This window comes from Zeus faber, assembly GCF_960531495.2.
Source record: "Zeus faber genome assembly, chromosome: 1".
Lineage (NCBI taxonomy): Eukaryota > Metazoa > Chordata > Actinopteri > Zeiformes > Zeidae > Zeus > Zeus faber.
The window spans coordinates 23,866,517-23,887,883 of record NC_137193.1 but is presented as its reverse complement, the minus strand read 5'-3'; the positions used below and the strand labels follow the sequence as shown (position 1 = coordinate 23,887,883).

At 43.8% G+C, this 21,367-nt stretch overlaps 1 protein-coding gene across 1 annotated transcript in view; it reads right to left on the bottom strand.

The window, feature by feature from the left end:
* gabbr2 (gamma-aminobutyric acid (GABA) B receptor, 2) overlaps positions 1-7,685 on the bottom strand; it is a gene marked incomplete at both ends in the record, with an annotated part of 194,848 nt that extends 187,163 nt beyond the window's left edge. The window contains one exon of the mRNA XM_080017688.1: positions 7,347-7,685. Coding sequence (XP_079873814.1) covers positions 7,347-7,685 — 339 coding nt within the window. The remainder of the gene's footprint in view (positions 1-7,346) is intronic.
* Positions 7,686-21,367: the final 13,682 nt, after the last annotated feature.

Here is a 21,367-nt window from a genome sequence, read left to right as displayed (position 1 = left end):
AGTTTCACAGAGTTCATGTTGACAAGCCAGTCTGATCTAACAGAAATGCATTTAGTAGATGTGAGTACAGCTTACATTTCACATAAGGTTAAAGGTGCAGTACTTATCCATGTTTGATCTGTCCTATAAGGCTATAAGTCTTTATCTGTATTTCACTGAATTTATCCCCCATACCTGTGGTTTTTGCTTATATTGGTCAAAATGCAGATAAGTTGCAGAAAGGCCACCTTTGCATAATGTTTGTATTGGTCTATTTGAAAATATAAAAATATATACTTTTGAGCAAATATCTTTGTACACTCAGTTAAAGTAATCCAAAAATCACCAGATAAATAATCAAAATAATCAAATAACCATTAAACAGAAATGCAATAATAAAAAGATTGAATTAGTCATTTTAATTTGAGGACGGAGAGAAGCCGTGTGCAAGTAGTGACTGTCCAGCCCCGGGTGTCCCTCTCTCTACGCCGCCATACAGCCAAGTCAATTCAACAACAAATATTTGTAAAATGTTCAGGACGTCCAGCTGGAATAACCGCTCATCTCGATGACAGGGGACTTTTGGAGACGAAAAGGGGGCCAACAGATGCCTCATCACGGTATCAGCTTGGGGGAAGCACAATAGTGACGGCGCAGAGAATGGAAGATTAAAATATGACAATGACAAATTCATTTCGGACCTAATTGTTTATCTACAGCTGAATATATTACAGCTTTTGTTATATTTCACGAGTGTGGCACCAGGTGTAATTAGAGATGCATTGAATTCAGTTAAGCAGCTGTCAAGGTTCTCTCCATTCTCGTTCCTGAATAAGCCGATTCTGATTAGCCTTCACAGAAAAAAACAGAGCAGTTATTATCAATCATTGTAATGTAATGTAAAAAAGAAAGTCACAGACAACTTAATAATGCCTGCAAAATAATTGACAGATTGGCCTTGAGGTCTAGTGTCACCAATTTATCATGATGGCGGTTGTCTGAAACTGGGTGGAAATCAACCGCTAAGGTGCAGAATGAACTCCAGAAGAGCCAAGGACGACTGACCGCATCTTAAATGAGTTTGGGCCGAGATAAGAGCGCGATAAACTAATGAGCTAACAAGTGAACAGCCAAATTCAATACACTTCCGTCACACTAGTGAGAGAGGCTGAAAAAAAGCAAAGTCCACAGACAGATAGTGGGAAATGTGGCATAATGACCGACTGCCAACAGCAGCACTCTGTTGTTTTATTTCAGCACCGGTTTCAATGTCCTGTCGGTATCGTTTTTAACTATATTTTTGTGTCATTGACATCTGCCTATTTATAATATTATAATGTATAATGGTCATCCTTGCTGTATAATATACCTTTACGCAACCAAACTGATCATGAATTCCATGGCGATTATTTACAAGCTTTCCAAACCGTTGGATAGAAAGAACAAAATACATTGTGAATGTTTCCAAGAAGAAACAAACAGGTTCAAATGTAGTTCATCTGTTTCCCTTCCTGGTTAAAGCCTGGACCAAGTCATTGCACTAGTGACTGTAGACGGGAGCCTGCAACAACCACTCTGTCTTGCTTTCAAATTAAACACTGGGTAGAACAAGCTCGGTGGAATCTGCTCCATGATGGTGCAAGGTGACCCATGATGACGAGCAGCGGGCTAATTTGTTTTGGTCACACGTGCATTAACCTGTTGTGTTTCAGAATCTTAGCATTCCTGTGCTATGTCGGACAGATCACGGTCTTATTAATGTGCCGACGAAAAGAAGCCGCCCAAGGGTAATAGCAGTGTAATGCAGATAGAGAAGAGGAGGAGTCCAAAATGACTAATTTCCTTTTTACAGCCACAGGACTATCCTCGGGTCGTTGGGAAATAGAGGTTAAGAGGTCAAATTCACCGTGGCTGTGGAGTGATGGCCAAAGGGACAGGCGGAGAATAATTTGCTTTTCGCGTGTGTGCGTGCGTGCGTGTGCGTGTGCGTGTTTGCTGCTTTAGTATCATGGTTGCGTGTGAGAAGTTTGAATACCCAGGAGACTCCAGGGCGTGCAGAAGCCTCCTTTAGTCTGACCACCAGCCCTCCATGGCCTGGAGACAGGAGTCGCAGTCAGACAACCACTAAGGTCACCAATTAGTGCTAAACCTAAGTAAATGTTTTGACTTGCTCGGCTGAACCTGCACATTCCAAACAACAAATTACCTGCCAAATTACCGCCTACTGTGATACAAGCATATGTGTGACCTGCTGGGTGATATTATTAACTTTAAAAGGATAAGCTTCTGATTGTCTATAACTGATGTAATGCCAAAGCCTAATAGCTTATAGTAATTGCATTTTAATATGCCCATTAGAACAAGCAGTCACGCAACCTCAGGGCAAACATCGCAAATAGCCTTACATTAAGATCCAATAAAAATTTAAGGTTGGCCATTTCCTCTTCCTGCATAGAATATGATATAATCATACTTCGGGATCTCCACCTTGTAGCGTCTCTCCCTCTCTCCCTCTCCCTCTTCCCCTCTCTCTCTCTCTCTCTCTCTCTCGCTCTCTCTCTCTCTCTCTCTCTCGCTCTCTCTCCAGCCTGGCGCTCTGTCTGGTTATCTCTGATTCTCCCCTGAGATCTGCTCATTCCATGAGAAGGGCTGCTGCACATTGATCGCCACTATCTGTGTCAGGTCAGCAGATACAGCCCCACTCAGCACTTTCTGTACGCCCAGAGAGTTCTACAACCGTCACAAGCTGCTTCCCTTACTATCCTTACATATTCACTCTCTGCTGGGAGCAGTGACAGCCTGTGTCAGATGACCCCTAAGAGGTGATGGCTATGGCTGCGAATAAATGTCAGATATCTAGATAATATGTGGCATACAGTGTGGCATATGGGATGGATGTCCGGTGGCCCACTGAGCTTCAAATAGGTTTGAACAAGATGAGAGCTGGGTGAGGTATAGTGTGTGAACTGAGTTTAGAGGCAACCATAATAGCTACTACAGAGGGTCTGCATGGATAATGGGATATACACACAGCCCTGTCAAGTTCTGAAAAGCCTCTGTCATCAGTTTCTATTTTACATTGAGTGAAATTGTTTTTTACAGGACACACTATGTTCGAGCAAATTTCCGTACCCTGCATATGCAACAACCGAGATGTCGAATTACCGAACAAATTCAGTTGAGAAGCTTTACGGAGAAAGGGCACTGAACCTCGTGCACTTGAAGCCTACGCAAGACAGCACTGTGACCTCCATTATGGTAATACTTTTTCACAGGAAACCTAACTTCTTCTGACAAAATGACAGAATGCCTCACATATGCTCAGGGGGGCGTTCTCCCTCTTGTGAACAAGTGTAGTGCACGGTGGTTCCAGGGCTGCCAGCGTGTGTACAAATGTGACATGTTGCATCTAGTCTGCAGAGGAGTGCAGGAGAAGCAGCCTTTGTGTGGGTGCTGCAACGCTGGAACATGGGTCATGCTTACGTTGTCTTAGGAGCTCCATTGACGCATGAATGGACAGGCTCCAACCAACTGTAAATGCGCATCCATATATCTGGTGCACTGTATAATGACAAGGCGTCCATCTTGAGTCTCCAAGTGCAATTAGTGTTGATTTTATCTTCTAAAATGCTTTTGTTCATTTTTTCCAGTATTTTGCAAATACAAAAGAAAAGGAAGCAAGTCGAGCAGATGTCCTCTAAGTGCAGTTGGACTGTACAATTTGTAAAGATTTCATCTGCATTCCAAAAATGTGCCAACCGCTCTTTTGAAGTGACTTGAATTTCAGAGTTCTTGTTTCTCTTTGCTCAAGATTAACTGTCCACAGAGTGATTTCTTCACAGGAATGTTTACCAATTAAGTAATATTACAAGATGTTGGCTCACATTTCCATAGAGGTCAGATAAAAATATTAAAATAGTGCCTGCTAAGGAGTATAACAAAGTGATTCTGTCTATGTGTCCTAGCATACCATCTATAAGATGATACTTTGTGTTTGATCTCTACAATGCAGAACAATTCATCATATGGATCATTTCATACGATGTAATCTCTGTTGGGTGCAATATGCATAGGACTGGTACATGGTCATAGGATACAAATGCATTAATCTTCTACTTTTTTCATAATGCCTTTACTGATGCAGTATTAGTGTGCTTTAAGTAATTCACAAAGTGGGTGATGTATATTCTGAAATAAACTCATGAATTTACTGCCGACAGTCTGCTTTCCAACATGTTCCACAATTTCTGTCCTCTCGCAGGCTTTGATCCTCTAAGCCTGCAAAGGTATCGGTCACCAGTCACTTTAGGTTCATATTCTTGCATCTCCAGCTATGTGTGACCGACTCCGGCCTAAATAGTGAACTCTAAAATTGGCATAGCCCGCCATGCTTGTATTTTTCTACATGAAATAAAAAATGGCTCTTATCCGCTACAATTTGGCTTGACTCTGCCTCATCACCCCCACGATCAACACCACTTTCCAGGTCTACACCACCAGGGTGTGTGCTGGGCCTGCTCACTCTACCCAGGGTTCCACTGAGAGGGGATAAAGGGATAAAGAGCCTCTGCTCAGGGACTGATTACTTACATCTGCCGAGCTAAATCCCAGTGCTCACACATACAAACAATGTACGCAGTCCTTCTGCTAGCTGCAATAAATGCAATGATGTATGTGTTGTTTCCCAACACAAGTGTGTGGAATCAGAGCAATATATTTGTGTTTATATTTGTCTGCATGTGGCATGTTGTTCACATGTGTTTTATGATTTCATTTGTAAGCAAGAAAGTAACAGAAAGAGCCCTGCGACGTACCCATGTATTATTAAAATAGCTACCGTGCAACCTTACCTTGTGCTATTGTCATTACAATGGGTCGTTGCAAAAGTTCTGATGCCGGAACAATTAATGATTGACAAAAGTACCCGGGACCAAGGTGAACACGTAATATCATTCACACTATTCAAAAGATGAGGCTCTCACGGCTCTTTTATTACTCTCTACAAATATACCATAACTGCTCCCACATGCAGTGGCGTGCTCTCATCAGTGGGTATTTATTCCGGTCCCTTTTTGACTCAAACAGTGACAGTGAGTCCAAGTGGATTGTAAAGGGCAGTTGTTGGCAAGGAGCTTTAATTACTAGGGATGTTAATACCGTCAGCGAGCCACCGCTGGGTGATACCCTGCATTAGGACCATCAAACTGTTAAAGTGCCTAATATGCATGTCTATTTGGTCAGCTGTAAGAATATAGTAAAATGTGTTTAAAAACAGTGTAATGAACATAAGAAACCCTTGGTTTGGTGACAAGAAATGTTTGCTGCTTTGGCCTCTTTTGGCAGAGGTGTTGCTGTTGTGATTTTTCTTGATATATGAGTTTGGCTTTTCCGCCACCCCATCCTAATAAAATATCCATTAAAAACAGCTTGGGAGCGGCACAGTGTTGTGGAGTTTAGCCTTTGACCACAGGGACATCAAATAACACTTCTTCTCAAGAGCTACAATTGATTGCCGGTATTAAGAAGGTATCTGGATCTCCGGCTGGCCCACCGACCTCTTGCTTACAGCTCATTTTTCTCTCCTGAGGCATGGAGGGGTGGGATAGAAATCACAGTAACAGCAAATTAATCCCATAGTCTGAGTGCATGTCGCTTGGGAGGGCTTACGTCTCTCAACAGAGCTCCACCTGCTCTTTCACACGGGCACACCTGTGCATACAGAATACACTATGTATCACTATGTGTTAAGGCCAAAACTGTGGAATAAATTCATAATACAAGGTAAAAGTATCAAGCCGACCGTACCTGTCCTTATTCAACTGGTGTACTGTACAGTGTGGTTGCAGAGAAGGAGCGCTTCTTTCTTGTACAGTACGTCGACATGGCAACTGATGTGACGTGTGCGATGCGATGTGAAAAGTTCACTCAAACAGCGTTCTTCTCCTCGACTTCTGTGTTCCACAAGAGCCCTGCAATCGCTGAAGCCGAGTAGCTCGTCTTCAGTCAAAGCCGATCGAAAGAAGGAAGTCAAATGAATCGCACGTCTGCGAACTGAGCACGGCCGCTCCAGATCAAGCCCGAGCAGACATTCACGAATGCTTCAAGGGAATAAAAAGCGTCCAGTCGGAGGGCCGCAGCGCGTCGAAAAAATGGGCAACTTCTGCGGCGAATTTGGGATCCTACGCCGCGATCCCGTAGCACCCCCCTCCCGCTGCAGCGCGCGAGAAGCTGGTGCCGTGGGAACCGGGCTCAAAACAAAGTTAATAAGTTACGTCTAACAAAACAATGAGATTGTTAACGACGACTTCGGGCGTCACCATGTTCGCTTTCGTCTTATTCCCTGAGCATGGTAAATGTTCAGCTGAGCAGGCTACTCACTGTTGTACTGGTGAAGAGCGAGGTCTGCCATTTTCTCCGTCATATTGTCGAATGTGAAATCCCGACACGTGAACTACCACGGCGTTACTGCCATGGAAGGCAGTTCTTTATAAAACATATTGATTGCTGACTGAAATTTGAAGGGGCCATTGTAGACCGGCAGAAAAGCTATATGGACGAGTGAGAAAGATGCAATAATACAATCCAGCTATGGAATTGGTTTGTGGGTTTATGGTTGTTGATGGCGATGAAACGCCATTAAAACACCATCTAACACGTCGCCACGCTGTGCGGCGGGAAACAGGGTCTCTGTCACGAGCCTGTTGCACGTGTCTCCTCTTAATAAATACATAATAATAATAATAATAATAATTTAAATATATATTATTATTATTATTACTATTATTAATAATAATAATAATAATAATAATAATAATAATAATAATAATAATAGTAATAATAAATAATAATAATAATAATAAATAACGATAATAATAAACATAATAAATAACGATAATAACTTGCTGGAATATCATGTTTACGTGTAACATAACCAAACAAGGGCCTGACTTCATTGCGGTGAAAACACGCGGTACCACCGCGCCGCTGCTGTACCTCGAGCGTGACAGACGCTGTGTGGACTGTGGAGCGCAGCTTGCGCGCGCTTCGGGGCAAACGTACGCGCGGGGGGTAGTTGCACGCACACACGCACACACACACACACACACACACACACACACACACACACACACGCAACCACACACGCGCACACACGCAACCACACAAGCACACACACACGTGTCTATGTTTGTGTGTGTAAGAGTGTGTATGCTGGTCTTTGAGTGTGTATGCTGGTCTTTGAGTGTGTGTGTGTGTGTGTGTGTGTGTGTGTGTGTGTGTGTGTGTGTGTGTGTGTGTGTGTGTGTGTGTGTGTGCGCGCGCGCGCGTGCACGCGGGTGCAATTAAATCCACTACACACAGCGCTTTACCTCCGTGTCGTAGATCTTGGTGATGAGGGCGAACGAGTACTTCCCGGACTCCCGGACGTGTTGGATGGCGAGCTGCACCGCGGGCTCGATGCCCTGGCTGATGCTGCTCATCAGGGCCGACTCGTTCATGGGCATCAGCACCATGATGGGCAGCTTCTCGCCGTCCCTGCTGAACCAGCTGTTGTCCTGGCCGTGCTTGGTGCGGTCGTTGCACACCTTGGCCAGCGCGGGCCGGAGCAGTGAGGCGCACAGGAGCAGGCATCCCGCCGGGAGCAGCGTCTCCCAGCCCGCCCGGCCGCCGCCGCCGCCGCGCTCCCTCCTCCGGGCTGCTGGAGCCATGCTGCCGCGATGAAGTGACCCGCCGACGAGATCCCGCACCTGGGCTTCACAGGATCCGCATCGCAGATTCCCCAGCTCGTCCGGGATGATGATGGTGATGATGATGGTGATGGTGATGATGATGATGATGATGATGATGGTGATGATGATGATGTCAAAAGCGGAACCAAACTGGGAACTGAAAAGCCGCAGTGGGGGGGAGATCCCCTCACATCCGCAGTAGGCAAATTCGTCCGCAAATTTAGAAAATATTGATTCTCTGTGACAGCACTCGAGTAAGAATATTCCAAGGGTCCAGAAATGAAGGTGCAGCAGAGGAGGCACTTGTGCTGCAGTGTCATCCAAGCGCTCTCCTCTCAGCAGCCCTCCAACTTAAAGCCCCTCTCTCCGCCAGTTTAAACCAGTGACACGATGCAGCAGTGTCCGGAGGATGTCTTGCAAAATCCAACTCCCCCCCACCCCCCCCCCCACCCCAAAAAAAACCCACCTCCAGATCACATTAAAACCTTGTCAAATCAGCCGCTCTCTACAAATTCAATATCCGAGTAAATTCCCCGAGCGAAGAGATGCAAACGAAAGCGCGCATACCCGAGGGGGATACGGGTTTCCAGGTCCGATACCGGGCAGGGTGAGAGGGTGATCGTCAGGGAGAGATCTCTTGGGTTTCTTCGCTGATGGACCGACTGGGATGCTCGCCTCTCCGATGGTGCTGCGGCTGCTCCAGACTTTGCCTCTGGAAAAAAAAAAAAAGAAGTGCTGCTGCTGCTGCTGCTGCCGCTGCTGCTGCTGCCGCTGCTGCTGCTCACAGAGCGCAAGAGGGAGCTGCGTGGAAGGGTGAGAGGGAAGGGAGGGAGGGAGACTGAGAGGGAAGGGAGGGAAGGGAGGGAGGGAGGGTGAGAGGGAAGGGAGGGAGGGAGAGTGAGAGTGAGAGGAAAGGGAGGGGGGGAGGGAGGGAGAGAGTGAGGAGCCTCTGGAGGACTGTGTAGACTACATGCAGCGGAGGCTTCGGTTTGGCAGCCAAAAGGTGATTTATTGGGGGTTTTGTGTCAGGAGGCAGAAAGGAATCAGCTTGTTAAAATGTATATGGGGCTGCATGTCAGAAGATCCATAGTTTTACAGCAGCCGAGGTACATCCAAGAGAGAAGGCGCCCATTCAAAAGAGCATTTGTCTCTGTTTTTAAATCAGTAAACCGTATCATTAATTTCTTTAAATAATCCCCATATTTGATATTCATCCGATATTTATGTAGGTGGCCTTTTATAAGAAAGAGCCATTCAATGTATTTGTGTTACGCATGCGCTCCTCTTTCTGCTGTTCCAGTTGGTGGTGGCGGGGTCCGCCTTTTCCCTGGCAAGAATGCAAGTGAAAGGCAGTACTTTATCAAATTAAAAGTGCTTGTGGTCAGTAAAATGTCGATATGGATGAACATTGACAAAAAATCCCCAAACAAAATCACCCTCGGATGAAAACATATGCCCACCGCCTCAGGTGACGAAGCAAAACCAAATAAAGCGATGAAGGCAAACTTTGGAGAAAAGAAAGCGAGTTCAGATGGAATTCTGGGAGAGACGATTTTATGGATTGCCAATTTAACTTATATTAGTCCAAATAAAAAAGCTTCTTATATTCTTCTCATCTCTAATATGTACTATTGTTATATTTTGAGGGCTTAATTAAAAGTGTGGGCTATTATTAATAGTACCACTTAATGGAAAGTCAAAGAAAATGTGACAAATCTGTCAAATACCATCCAACCAGTGTGGAGCTGCGCTCAGCACCACGGACAGCGCCATGTAAAACAAGGCTGAAAATAAAAAGTTTACCTGTCCGCGGGGCTTTGAGCAAATCATGTCTGTACGTCTTGCCAATTTCCAGCAAGCCTTCAAGTCCAAGCACAAGAGCCAATAATTATTGAAATAGTGTGCAACACAATTCACCGTTTGGTTTTAAATGGGAAAAGCAAGTCAAAGCTCCCCTGCCAGAGGGCAACTGCTCTTCTCATGTCATGGTGGAACTTGAAACCCTTTCAAGTCCTCAGCTTCCACTGTTTATAAAGGGATTGGCATTCAGCTCCGACTATGCATTTACGTCTCTTGCATAATTACAATTGAAGTCAGGGGTTTGTTCAAAAATGAACAAGGATGAAAAAAAATATATTGGAAAAAAAACAGACATCGGCATGCGAAGATTTAAATGCAAGCTGACAACGAATATGACACAGGCCAAAGCAGCAGTTTCTGCTTGTGAACAGGTGTGAACGATTTAAGCTGCGGCTGCATCACTCAGCATAACTTAGTCCTCTGAGTTTTATTCAGGTGTGGAGACGCTAAGCACAGCTCCTTCAACCGTGGCAAGACACAGTGCACGGGCATCGAAGAAAAGGTTGAAGAGCGCATGTTTACAGCTTTTTACTCTGATAAATTCACAACGCGGGTTCTGCGATTCCTGCATATGAAATACCTCAGACCACCTCTTTTATCCTTGAACGCAACGTGAAGAATTTTCTTGCCCCTTTAGGACCTCAACACACATAGAGACGTCAAGGTTTGCACGGCAGCGCTGACCCTCGTGGCACCTTAAAACACGGGTCATTAATCATAAGACCTGGCGGGTGCTTCCACATAGCACACAAAGGAACAAGGTCTAGCCCGAGAGGAGGAGGAAACATCTAGGTCTCTGTCTGTGGCTCCCCCTCTTTCTCCTCTTAAAGCAAATATGAGACGTACCATTAGTGTTTGCTTTTGAGCCACAAAGCCAGACGTATGGAGTTTTTCATCTATTGGAGAAATAAAGGTTTCCAATAAGAGAGAGGTGGAAGACTCAACAAAACTTTAAAGTGTGAACCACAATACGCGTGGAAAACCCAAACGGTATTGAAAAAAAAAATCATTATTTCAAAAATATGTCGTTGCAAAAAATGTGAGGGAACCCAAATTAACGGAGGCTCCGAAGAGAAAGCCGCCGCGCAGTTCACCCGTTGTCTCTGCTCAGTAAGGACCAGATGAAGAACTAGGTCAGGTTGTGAATGTTACGTCGTCCCATCTGTTTGTTTCACACAAGACAAGAAAAAAAAACTGCTTTGCTCTAAGAGTTCAGAACTGGGACCCGAATGCAGACACGGAGGTGGATGCAGGATTCAAAACACCTCAGTTTAATTCCAAAGGGGGATCAGAACAGAAGAACGGGCAGGGGGAAAAAGACAAGCCTTGAATTGGATCAAACTTCAAAGGAAATCGAAACTCGCGAGCAAACACACACTGGCACGGGGACGGACAAACCGCCGGGGCGAGGGACGACACCGACTGACATAGAGGCAACCAAGCTGTAGACTCAAACACCCAAAATCACGGGCGAACACAATGGACTGGTCGCCACAGGTGCAACGAGAGGAAGAAAACGGGAGGACTCGGGGAAAACAAGGGAGACATCTACAGGACGAAACCAAAACGACACGCTAACTCCACCCAAAAACACTGATCACAACTGCCACACTCGCGGCGGGACACCCAGCGGAACGGCAACGCCGACTTAGGCACAAACAGAAAGGTTTTAAACGCAGCGAGCGGTGGTAAAAACGCATGCACTGGACACCGACGGTGAAGGTGGAGTTACGTGGAGAGATGGACCGCTCGCCGGGAGGGTGGATATTCCATCCATATGCGCTCCCCAAGTATCACTCACCGTAGTTTTGTGGCGTAAACACTTTGTTGTTTATCATGAGTGCGGATCCAATAAATCAATTCAAGTCTCTTCAAAGTGTTTACCGTCCCCTCGCTCGACAATAAAGCGCGTTTCGGAGAGGGCCGGACACCAAAAACAACAACAAAAAAAAAACTGTCTATTTGCTTTCAGATCAGGAATCGTTCATCAGGCTTTCAATCACGGAGCCGCGGTCCGTCCTTCCTCCCTAAATGAGATGTCAAACCAATATATCACCGCTAATTGGAACACAACAGTACGGCACGAAGGGCGCGCAGTGAGATAACTATGCATATGTTGGCGGTGCAGCGGGGGAAGCAATCAGAAAAGGAATTTTTATATTCTGTAATTCAGTCAACACCGGGAGTCACCGGGAGCAAGGACGGCGGTGCGAGCGGACCTCGCGCCGACGCCACCAGGATTTGAGATTCTCAAAGCTGGAAAGCAAAGTGTGTCGATTCTGGTGCGTTTGCACGCGAGCGGAGTGACGTCGGTCCCTCCCATTTGCGGTTCGGGAGCATTCAAGGAAGTGACTGTACTTTCTTTCTCTTTGTTTTGTCTTTATTTACTTCCATGTTTCTACTTTGGCCGTGTTTGTGAATGAGTGTATGCGACGTCTTCAAAATCGTCCAAAAGGCAAAGAAAGGAGTCCTCTGAGTGGGAAATGTTTCGGGGCATTCCCTGTGAGCATTCCCAGGGTCTCAGAGACCAGTCGGATGAGAAACCGGTCGTGATGAAAGATTGCATATGATTTTAAGCATTTGTACCGCTAAATAGCTGACAATCTCTATTTGGGAGATTCACAGACGTGCCAACGCATAGCCGTGCGCACAAACACACACACCCACACACACACACACACACACACACTGGCTGACATGTCCTTGTTTAATAGAGATTAATGATGTGGCCTGAGGACATCCCTCACTGCAACTCTGACAAAGCACCGCTGGATGCACCATGAATTTTAAATGCCAGGTATTCAGAACGGGACAAATGAGAAATGATATTTCATATGCTCTCATATTTCATAGCCCAGATGGGTGTGTTCGCACATAGGAGCCTCGCCGTGTCTTGTGGAGTGTTTACAAAATAAAAGACGCCCAAAATGCCGCCGATGGATAATTAATCAGCTTCCATCCGCATACAGATACATTCACACACACACACACACACAGGTCCCGTACGTGACACGGCGGTGGATTGATGCACACTGGCATTCTGCTGAGTGTGTGTGTTTTGGGTTGTATAGAGGAGAGATAACATATTCTAAGAGGAAGAAAATGTGTTCATCCGATAATCCATTTCTCCTTACCGATCGTAAACAATGCGCACAAACTAGAATGAGCTTTTATTCTTGGGGACATTCTGTGTGAAAGGCAAAAATAAGAGAAAAATGATGCTGTCACAATTCACATTGCAACCATTTCTAGAGCCTCTCTTGCATATTGTTTGAAAATTGTACATCCACCTTTAAACTGTGCGGCATGTTTAACTAGAACGGACTCCTCGGGTCAGCGATCTCTGGATCTGTCACGTCACAACTTGCCGGTTCCAAAACTCAATGCCTGAGGACAAGTGACTCTCCGCCCGCCAGACGAGTAACTAAACAGAAAATAAAATTCGAGCGGGATTCTGCGAGACGCATCGCTCCCCCTTGTTCCCGACACACTAACCCTCACCACTCACGGTTGCAGCTATTTGAATAATTGGTTTCCGAATCTGGAGTCACAGTCCCGTGAATTCAATGCATACCAACAAGTCGGGGAGGGATACTCCGCTGCAGCGGCAGGGTTTGTGTTGTGTGCATGGGGGAGGGGGCATGTTTTATGAGTTTGGCGACATGAAAATATTGTCGATTGTCGTCTTTCCCCCTCAGGGAAAGGAGCAGGGCTACACCAGGTCGACCCCAGCTTCTCTTAATTTGTGTTTTTGATGGAGAGAAGTGTGAATCTCGTTATACAGTGTGTCACATGAGACGACCCTTGGAGGGAATGAGTTTCCTTGACACCAACATAGTGACATGAATTAATTCATGTCTCCTTACCAAAGGAAACAACATATACAAACTTCTCAAATTTCTCAATAATAAACACCTACGCCTGCCACCTCACACCCTCAGGACAGCGACAGCGAGGTGCAGTAGGGAAACTCCTTACTCAGCCGGTGCAGTGTTACACAGGCTTGCAACACCTCCGCTTTCTATTTGTGAGCGCTTGCGGAAAGATGGCGCAGAGCGAAACTGTTCCGGTGAGAAATGTGAGTGCGGGCTGATGCATTTTCACCCGCTTGCACTGGCTCCCGGTTTACCTCCGATGTGACTGTAAGGTTTTGCAATTTACCTGTGAAAATACTACACGGCCTTGCGTCTTCCTATCTGTTACACTCGCCCTTGTTACACACTGTTACACACAAATACTGGGCTCTCTGCACATCCCAAGTGGACAGTATCCTTAAACCTGACAAAGCAGTTGTGATGCGATCTACCTATACAGTACATATACCTACAAAATGTATACATCAAAAGAATAAAGTACAAGATTCCTAACTAATCTTGCCAATAACTGACGTCCGTCTCCTTATAAAAATAGGCAGTTTAAGTTGTAGCTGGGAAGTGATGTGTTCCATCATGTTGACATGTTTGACTTTTTGTAACCACTGGACAATCGTGGGAGGGTCATCCAATCAATAGAAATTGTTTGTCTTGCAAACAATCAACAAAATATGCATTATATAACATTGGTCTGTGGTTAAACAGGTCTTCAGGTGATTCTTCCAAGAAGAACAATAGCCGGGACCAGGGGAATGTCCGTTTTCTTTTTGTAGAGATGGCATATTTGGTTGTTTTTTGTTGATGCAGTGTGTTGAAACAGATGTATAAAATGGGTTTCTATATTGGTTGGTTCTCTTATATTACCCCAGTCTGTATTTTTTGTGATATGATGTCTGATTTGTAGATATCTGGTCAAGGCAAACTTGTCTTGGAGGTGTGAAAAACATTTTAATGTTTTCCCATCATTCGGTTTTAATTGTACTCAGCCCACTCTCAGCCCATCTTTTATAAGCATTATCACACATGGATGGGAGAAACTCTACATTTCTTGCTATGATCATGGCCCATGACAGAGCTATAGCTCCCTTTAGCTGCTTTTGGACTGAAGTCCAGACCTTCAAGGTGTGTTTGATCCAAACATTATTCACTTAATTTTAAGATTGTTGACTAATAAATGGAAGATTAGATAGTGATATACCTGGTGGGGAATTTTGTTCAATAGAAACCCGTCCCGTCTCCAAATCCTTGGCAGCCCAGGCCGCTATTGCATGGAGCTGGGCCGCCCAGTGGTAAAGTTTTATAAAAAAATGACAGGGGCAGCATATCCCATCTGTTAAAATCCTTTTTCATTTCTTTAACAATTTGTCATAATTTGAGGAGAATAATTGCATAATTTTAGGTGTACAAACTAGACCAAGATATCTGAATCCCTGCTTGGATCTTCTGAAAGAGACCCAGTCATCTCATTGGGGAGGCCAGTCCCGGGCTTTGGGTTGGCTTTGGGTTTGTTTGTATTGACCTTGTACCCCGACACTGCAGTATACTCATTAAGGCTATGTAGAAGAGCGGGAACAGATGTAGAGGGGCTTTCGAAAAGTGCCAATTTGTGTTGATCATTTCCTTCATCAAATATTCCCTGTATGAGGGGATTAGTTCCTATTAACTCAGCCAGTGATTCAATGCTGAGTGCGAACAAGGAGGGTGATAAAGAGTCTCCCTGGCGTATACGGTCATACATATATGCAGTGAAATGTCATGACACCTAACTTGAGATCTGGGGTTTTTATAAAATCGACTTAATCTACTTAACGAATGCATTAGAGCTGAGAGTCTGTTATAAAAAGGCCCAGTCGACCCTATCAAATTCCTTCTCAGCATCTAAACCAAGAAGCATTAACGGGGTGTCCCTCTTGGCTGCAATTAATTGTAAGTTCAAGTTCTCTTCTGACATTGTCAGTTCCCTGTCGGTTATTAATAAAACCTTTCTGGTCTGGCTTTCCAAGTTTATTTATTTGTTTTTGTATTATATTTGCTACAAAGGAGGTCAAGATTTTAAGGTCTACACAGAGGAGACTTGAGTCTACCTCTCAGGTCTTTATTGTCTTTATGAATATTATTACTGCGCCTGACCATGACCCAGGTGGATTCCTCTCTGCTAGGGCGTAATTATAGACTCTGCATAAAACTGGGGTTAACTCGTTTACAAATACTAGTGCATGGCTGTTAAAGACTTCCTAAGACATTTTAATGGCACAGTTTAACTAAACAGCAATACACCCGATCTACTTCGCTAAGTGTGAAGCAGATCGGATGAACGGTTATCGAGATAATCAAAGGACATAAAGACAGACAGACAGAGAGACAGAGAACCCCTTATTTATAGTTAGATTTTATAATTTTCTCCAGGGAAGCCGTCTACACCTGGGGATTCATTATTTTTAAGTTTGAGAATAATTTATTTGATTTCTTCTTCTATAATATGAGGTGCCATCATATCTGCCCCATCCGCTGTTAATCTAGTCAGATTCATTGAATTAAAAAAGGATTCAATCTTTTCTTTTTTCATGAGGCTCATCTTCCTCTCTATCCAACTTTCTATAATGAGTAGCAAATGCCTCTGCAATATCCTTTGTTTGTGTTCATATCTGGCCATTATTTGGGAATTTCATCTTGTGTACCACTCTGTTGGATTAGGCTTTCCGCAGAAAGCCAGCAAGCGGCCCACTCTGTTGCCCATTTTGTAGTGCTTCCTATTTGTAGGTTAACAGATCATCCAATTTTTGTCTATTTTCTTTTAATAAGTCCAATATTTTCAGATTTTTTTGATTGTTTTTTTGATAGTGATTGTCGGTGCGATGACACCAGACTAGAGGTCTTCAGAGGTCCCAAAATTCAGACCCAAACCTGTTTGGACCTGGGACATTTGTCCTGAGATTTGATTAGAACCAACCCTTAAATACCCTGACCCACTTTTCCCTAGATATTACAGAACCAACCCAATGCATGTCCAAGGTGATAATAAAACATGGACCCGAACTGGGTGCTGGTCGACCCAGGAAGACCTGTACACCAGACTACTACTGGTCTTATGGTCAAATTTGCATTGTTGTGTTTATTATTGGTGCCAACACCAGCATTTTGACTTCCACTGTGGACAAAGTCTCTGTGTTGACGTGAATTGTTTACTGCTGGATCTAGAACTTGACGAATAAATGATGAATTGCGAGCGGTTGGACAATGATGCTGCATAACTAAATAAAATAAATCTATATACAGTATATATACAGGCCAATATTGATTGATTGTTCTTATGTCATAATGATAATTCCATAATGAACCGTCAAGCAGCAGAAGTTAAAAGATAGTTTTCAAATACTACCGGCCCTTTTTTGGGTGAACTAAATACGCATGTTTTAATGTTTTTAATTTTTTGACAAAACCCCACGCTACTGTAAAAGACTTGGTTGTTTTTCATGTATTACTCTTTGGGAGGTGTTTGTTCGGGGACACTAAACTGCTGCTGCCACTGCTTCTCATCTGTCCAAATAGAGCCACTGCAGTTATTCAACAAAATATCTTATTTTTTTCCTATTATTATTGTTTTGGAGGCAGAACCACTAATGTTGTTGTTTTAGGTCTTAGACATTTTGAATAATCGTATACAAAAAAGAGCCCCACAAAATCCCTTTTGCCACTAATAGGCTGCGCTGTCAGACACTGATCGGACACCAACCCGGTATTGCAGAATGTAAGAGAAAGAAACAAAGAGAACCGAGGAGAGCCGTGGGGGTAGCTAAGTACCTCATAAAATAAGGAGGAGGCTTTCCTCAGGCAGTTTGGCATGTTCATCCTCCCTTGAAGAAACCTCTCAACACAAGAGAACACAACACAACTCTCCAGCCTCAAGACTTAATAAAGCTTTGAACTGTGGCTGAATTTCAGGCAAAGTATGAGGTGCTTGAGGAGCTGGGCCAACTGCAAAGATGACCCGCACGCCTGTGGCCTTGAGACACATTGCCAAGGACAACGTGACCTTTATCCAAGAGATTAACAATGGGAAAATGCGCGACTTCCCGGGGAGGTGGGTATCACCAGCTATGTCACCAGCATTACTGGCAATACCGACTTTATACACCAGAACCAATTGGGATAAGTCCTGTACACTCACCGGTGGACACCAGAAGAGCACACACACACACACACGCACACGCACACGCACGCGCTTCGAGTGCACCCCAGCACCCTCCTGGTTGCATTCTTCTCCTTTCCTCCCTCATTTACTGCCATAACTATGACAGGAAGAGACCATGTGACCGGTTGTAGTTCCAGTTTTCCTGGACCTACTTAACTGTTTTTCAATACATGTTGTCATCCAATGTTTATGTTTTTGTGTAAATGTTCTTTGTTTCTATGTTTATCTGTCTCACCCGTGGTGATTCTCCCCCTCTTGGAGTAGTGATCAGTTGTTTATAGACCCAAACATGATAAATAGTTATCCAAAGAGAAAGATTAGTGGTGGTTCTGTACAACCAAAAGCTGTGCTCTTGTCATCTTATAGGTTATCCACAGGACAGAGTTATTGCAGCAGTTCTTGATGATTTAAGAATTAATAAAGAGTTGCATTGCAGATGAAGAAGTTGAACTCCACTTGCAGACTCCGCTTGCAACTCTGTCCTAGATGCAATAGCATACAAATACTCTGTATTGTATGCCCAGCATGCTGACAGCGCAGGTCAAAAAAAAAAAAAATTTTCGCGTCATTATCACAAGGTTATGTGGAATAGTTTGATTCTGATTGGTCAATAGCGGAAATCAGTAGTCCGTTATTTTGGAATAATGACCGTTGCCACTTTTCCCGATCACCCTGCCAGGGGTTATTTTGCAATAGCTGCACAGTATCCCTTGCTGATTTTATTGCTCTGGGCTCAGAGTATTGACAAAAATAAAGTAACAAAGCACTACCCGGATCTAATAACCAGGCACCAGTCTACCAGTGTTCGGTGTCAATGTCTTACCATGGATGCCGCCTGGGTGTGCACAATAGACAATGAATAGGCTGGTTTAGCATCATACTGTCCTCCCATGGGAATGCAAAATTAAGAGGGATGCTAAATGTGTGCTGTGCTTTAACCTTCTCAAATGTTAAGCTTACTTTATTTTTAATGGAGGGAGCTTGACATTTTAACAGCGTGTGCATGCCAGCGCTGACGTCAGCTTGGCTATAGTGAGCGAAAGTAAACGTTCTTCAGATGGAATGGGGTTGAATTAAAGAAACAAGGATTGCTGCAAAATAAATCTGTGAGTTGTTGTCCACAGCCAAGTTCAGGAAGTGGCTGGAAAGTCAATAATCACAGGATTCGATAGTGATACAGGATGAAAAACATATTGTGGTGCACCTAAAATAAGTGATCCATGACCGACTTGGTAAATAATATACTTCAGCATTCATAAATATACTCAAAAATAGTACTTTCAGTAAGTATACTACAGTACAGCTTAATTTACGGAAATCTAATTATGATCACAAGAAGTTTTATACCTCTTGAGAAATCTACTATATTACCACTAAAAATATATTTCATTTTCCATTTGGGGTTCCTTACCACTGCTGGTTAAATTTGTGACATACCACTGAAAATGTATCCAGACATAATTGAACTATTTCCAGATACATCTTATCCGTCAGCACAAACCTAGTCGTCAAGGAAATGCATGTACACATGTACACATGTACACAGTAGGGGAATTCCATTCCATCGTGGCATTGTCCTGTGATGACATCACAAAGACAAGCCATTTTGTGATCATCACAGGACGACGCCAGGGTATGCAGGTACAATACCACCAGGAATTGTCTAAACTAACATAAAGTACTAATTATGTTTTATATATATATATATATATATGTGTATATATATATATATATATATATATATATATATATATATATATATATATATATATAATTTGTTAATTTTCTTTTTTTTTCTCCCAGTGCCAGTGAAGGGGGTACTCAGCTGAAAAAAAGATACACTAGTACAATAGTAAAAAAATCGTTTTAGAACCACTGGTTTAAACCAACACTCAAAAATCCAGAAACACAATCCAATCTTAAATATACTATAATATCTTGGTTGGTTTACCAAGTTAATATTGTGATTGTATAGTATTCGTATATACTTGTGGGAGTCTCTGCCAACAGGTAGGGGTTTACGGAGGGAGAGAGTCTTTCTGCCATTGTGGCACGGACACGGCAAGAGTTTTATTAACAACCATAAACAAAAAGGCTCACTGGCCAGAACTGGGAACATAAAATAAAGGAATAATAAGCGTCTGTTCCTCTTGGGTCACGGTCTGGGCCGCAAGCGCTGCAGCGACCTGCACCAAGCGATCCCCGCTACAAGACAAGACAACAGACAAGAAATCTCTCCCAGCCATGTCCAAGCAATCAACGCTAATGAGGCTGATCAGCGGACACGGTACAGCTGCGCCACAGCAGGAAGAAGCCAGCAACATCACCTGCAGACCGTGGCTTAACCACGTCCCACCATCTGCCACAATACTATATTATGCTCTACTATTATGTTATGATTACCTTATATTATTAACTAATGTGTTTTATTTTATTGTTGCCTCAATGGCAATGATTTAACTATTTTTTTTGCGTACTTTGATAAGCCATTTTAAATACAGTTTAATAAGGTATGACACCAAGACCCCAGGTCAAAACTGTTATAAGCGTAATTGCATTTAGAAAGATAAATTGGGCTGAACATATGCTCTGACATGTTCTCATGTTCTCCATATGATATTTCACATTTCAATTGTCAAACGCCAATTGCTGTGTGTTAACTCTCCTAGTGTTAAGTGGCCAGATGTCAAGACGTCAGCTCAATAAGAGCAGGGTCACACTGTCCCACGTTAGGCCCCAAACCATTATTAAAAACTCTCACTGTAATTACTGGGTATGGACGAGTACACGTCCACAAGCAAACAACAAACACACTCAAACCTACTTACACACATGAGAGAGGAGAAGAGAGTGCAAACACATTAAAGCTGGCCTATGAACAGTCAAGGAAAAAGAAAAGCAGCAGTGCCTTTTTCTTCAAAGCAAATAAACTTTCCAAAGTCTATGTATGTGCAGGTGCATGTGCAGTCGTGCTGTGCACGTGCCCAGAGGTGATGGAGTGTGGTCTTTCCCACTTCAGCTCACCCCAACAGCATCAATTATACAGTACGCTCTCCTTCCAGCCAGACAAAGAGGCGTGTGCCGCTAAAGAGGCTAAAAGCTTAGTAGATGATTTATACATGTGTGTGTGTGTGTGTGTGTGTGTGTGTGTGTGTGTGTGTGTGTGTGTGTGTGTGTGTGTGTGTGTGTGTGTGTGTGTGTGTGTGTGTGTGTGTGTGTGTGTGTGTGTGTGTGTGTGTGCGTGTGTGTGTGTGAGCACATGGCTGTGGAGCCATGATTCCGACAGCTCCATAGGGTGGAGGAGGTATAGTTTCTGTCTCTCTCTTTCACACAGTGCGACCAATGGAGACTGAAGCTTCTCCTCGATCTGACATGGGGATCGAACAGCAATGGTGTGGATGCTTGGATGGTTGGCTGGAGGGTTCAGTCTGAATGATTTCCACCGATGGGGGAGGATTCTTGTACAGTATGCAATGGTGTCCTCGTGATGTTAAATTCTCCAAATCCTCCTCTGGGATATCGACTTTCCGACACAGCAAATGCTTGTTGTCAGATTGCATACTGAGGTGAGCGTTGACTTGGTAAGCAGTGGTCATTGATACGGAACCAAACCATTAACCCTGTCAGGACACATTCCCTTTACTTTTGTCGTTATTCAAAGTCTTAATGGACCATACACTTGAATTTTGTCGTATTCTTCATTTGTTGATTGCATGTGAAAAGGTGGAACCACTGTT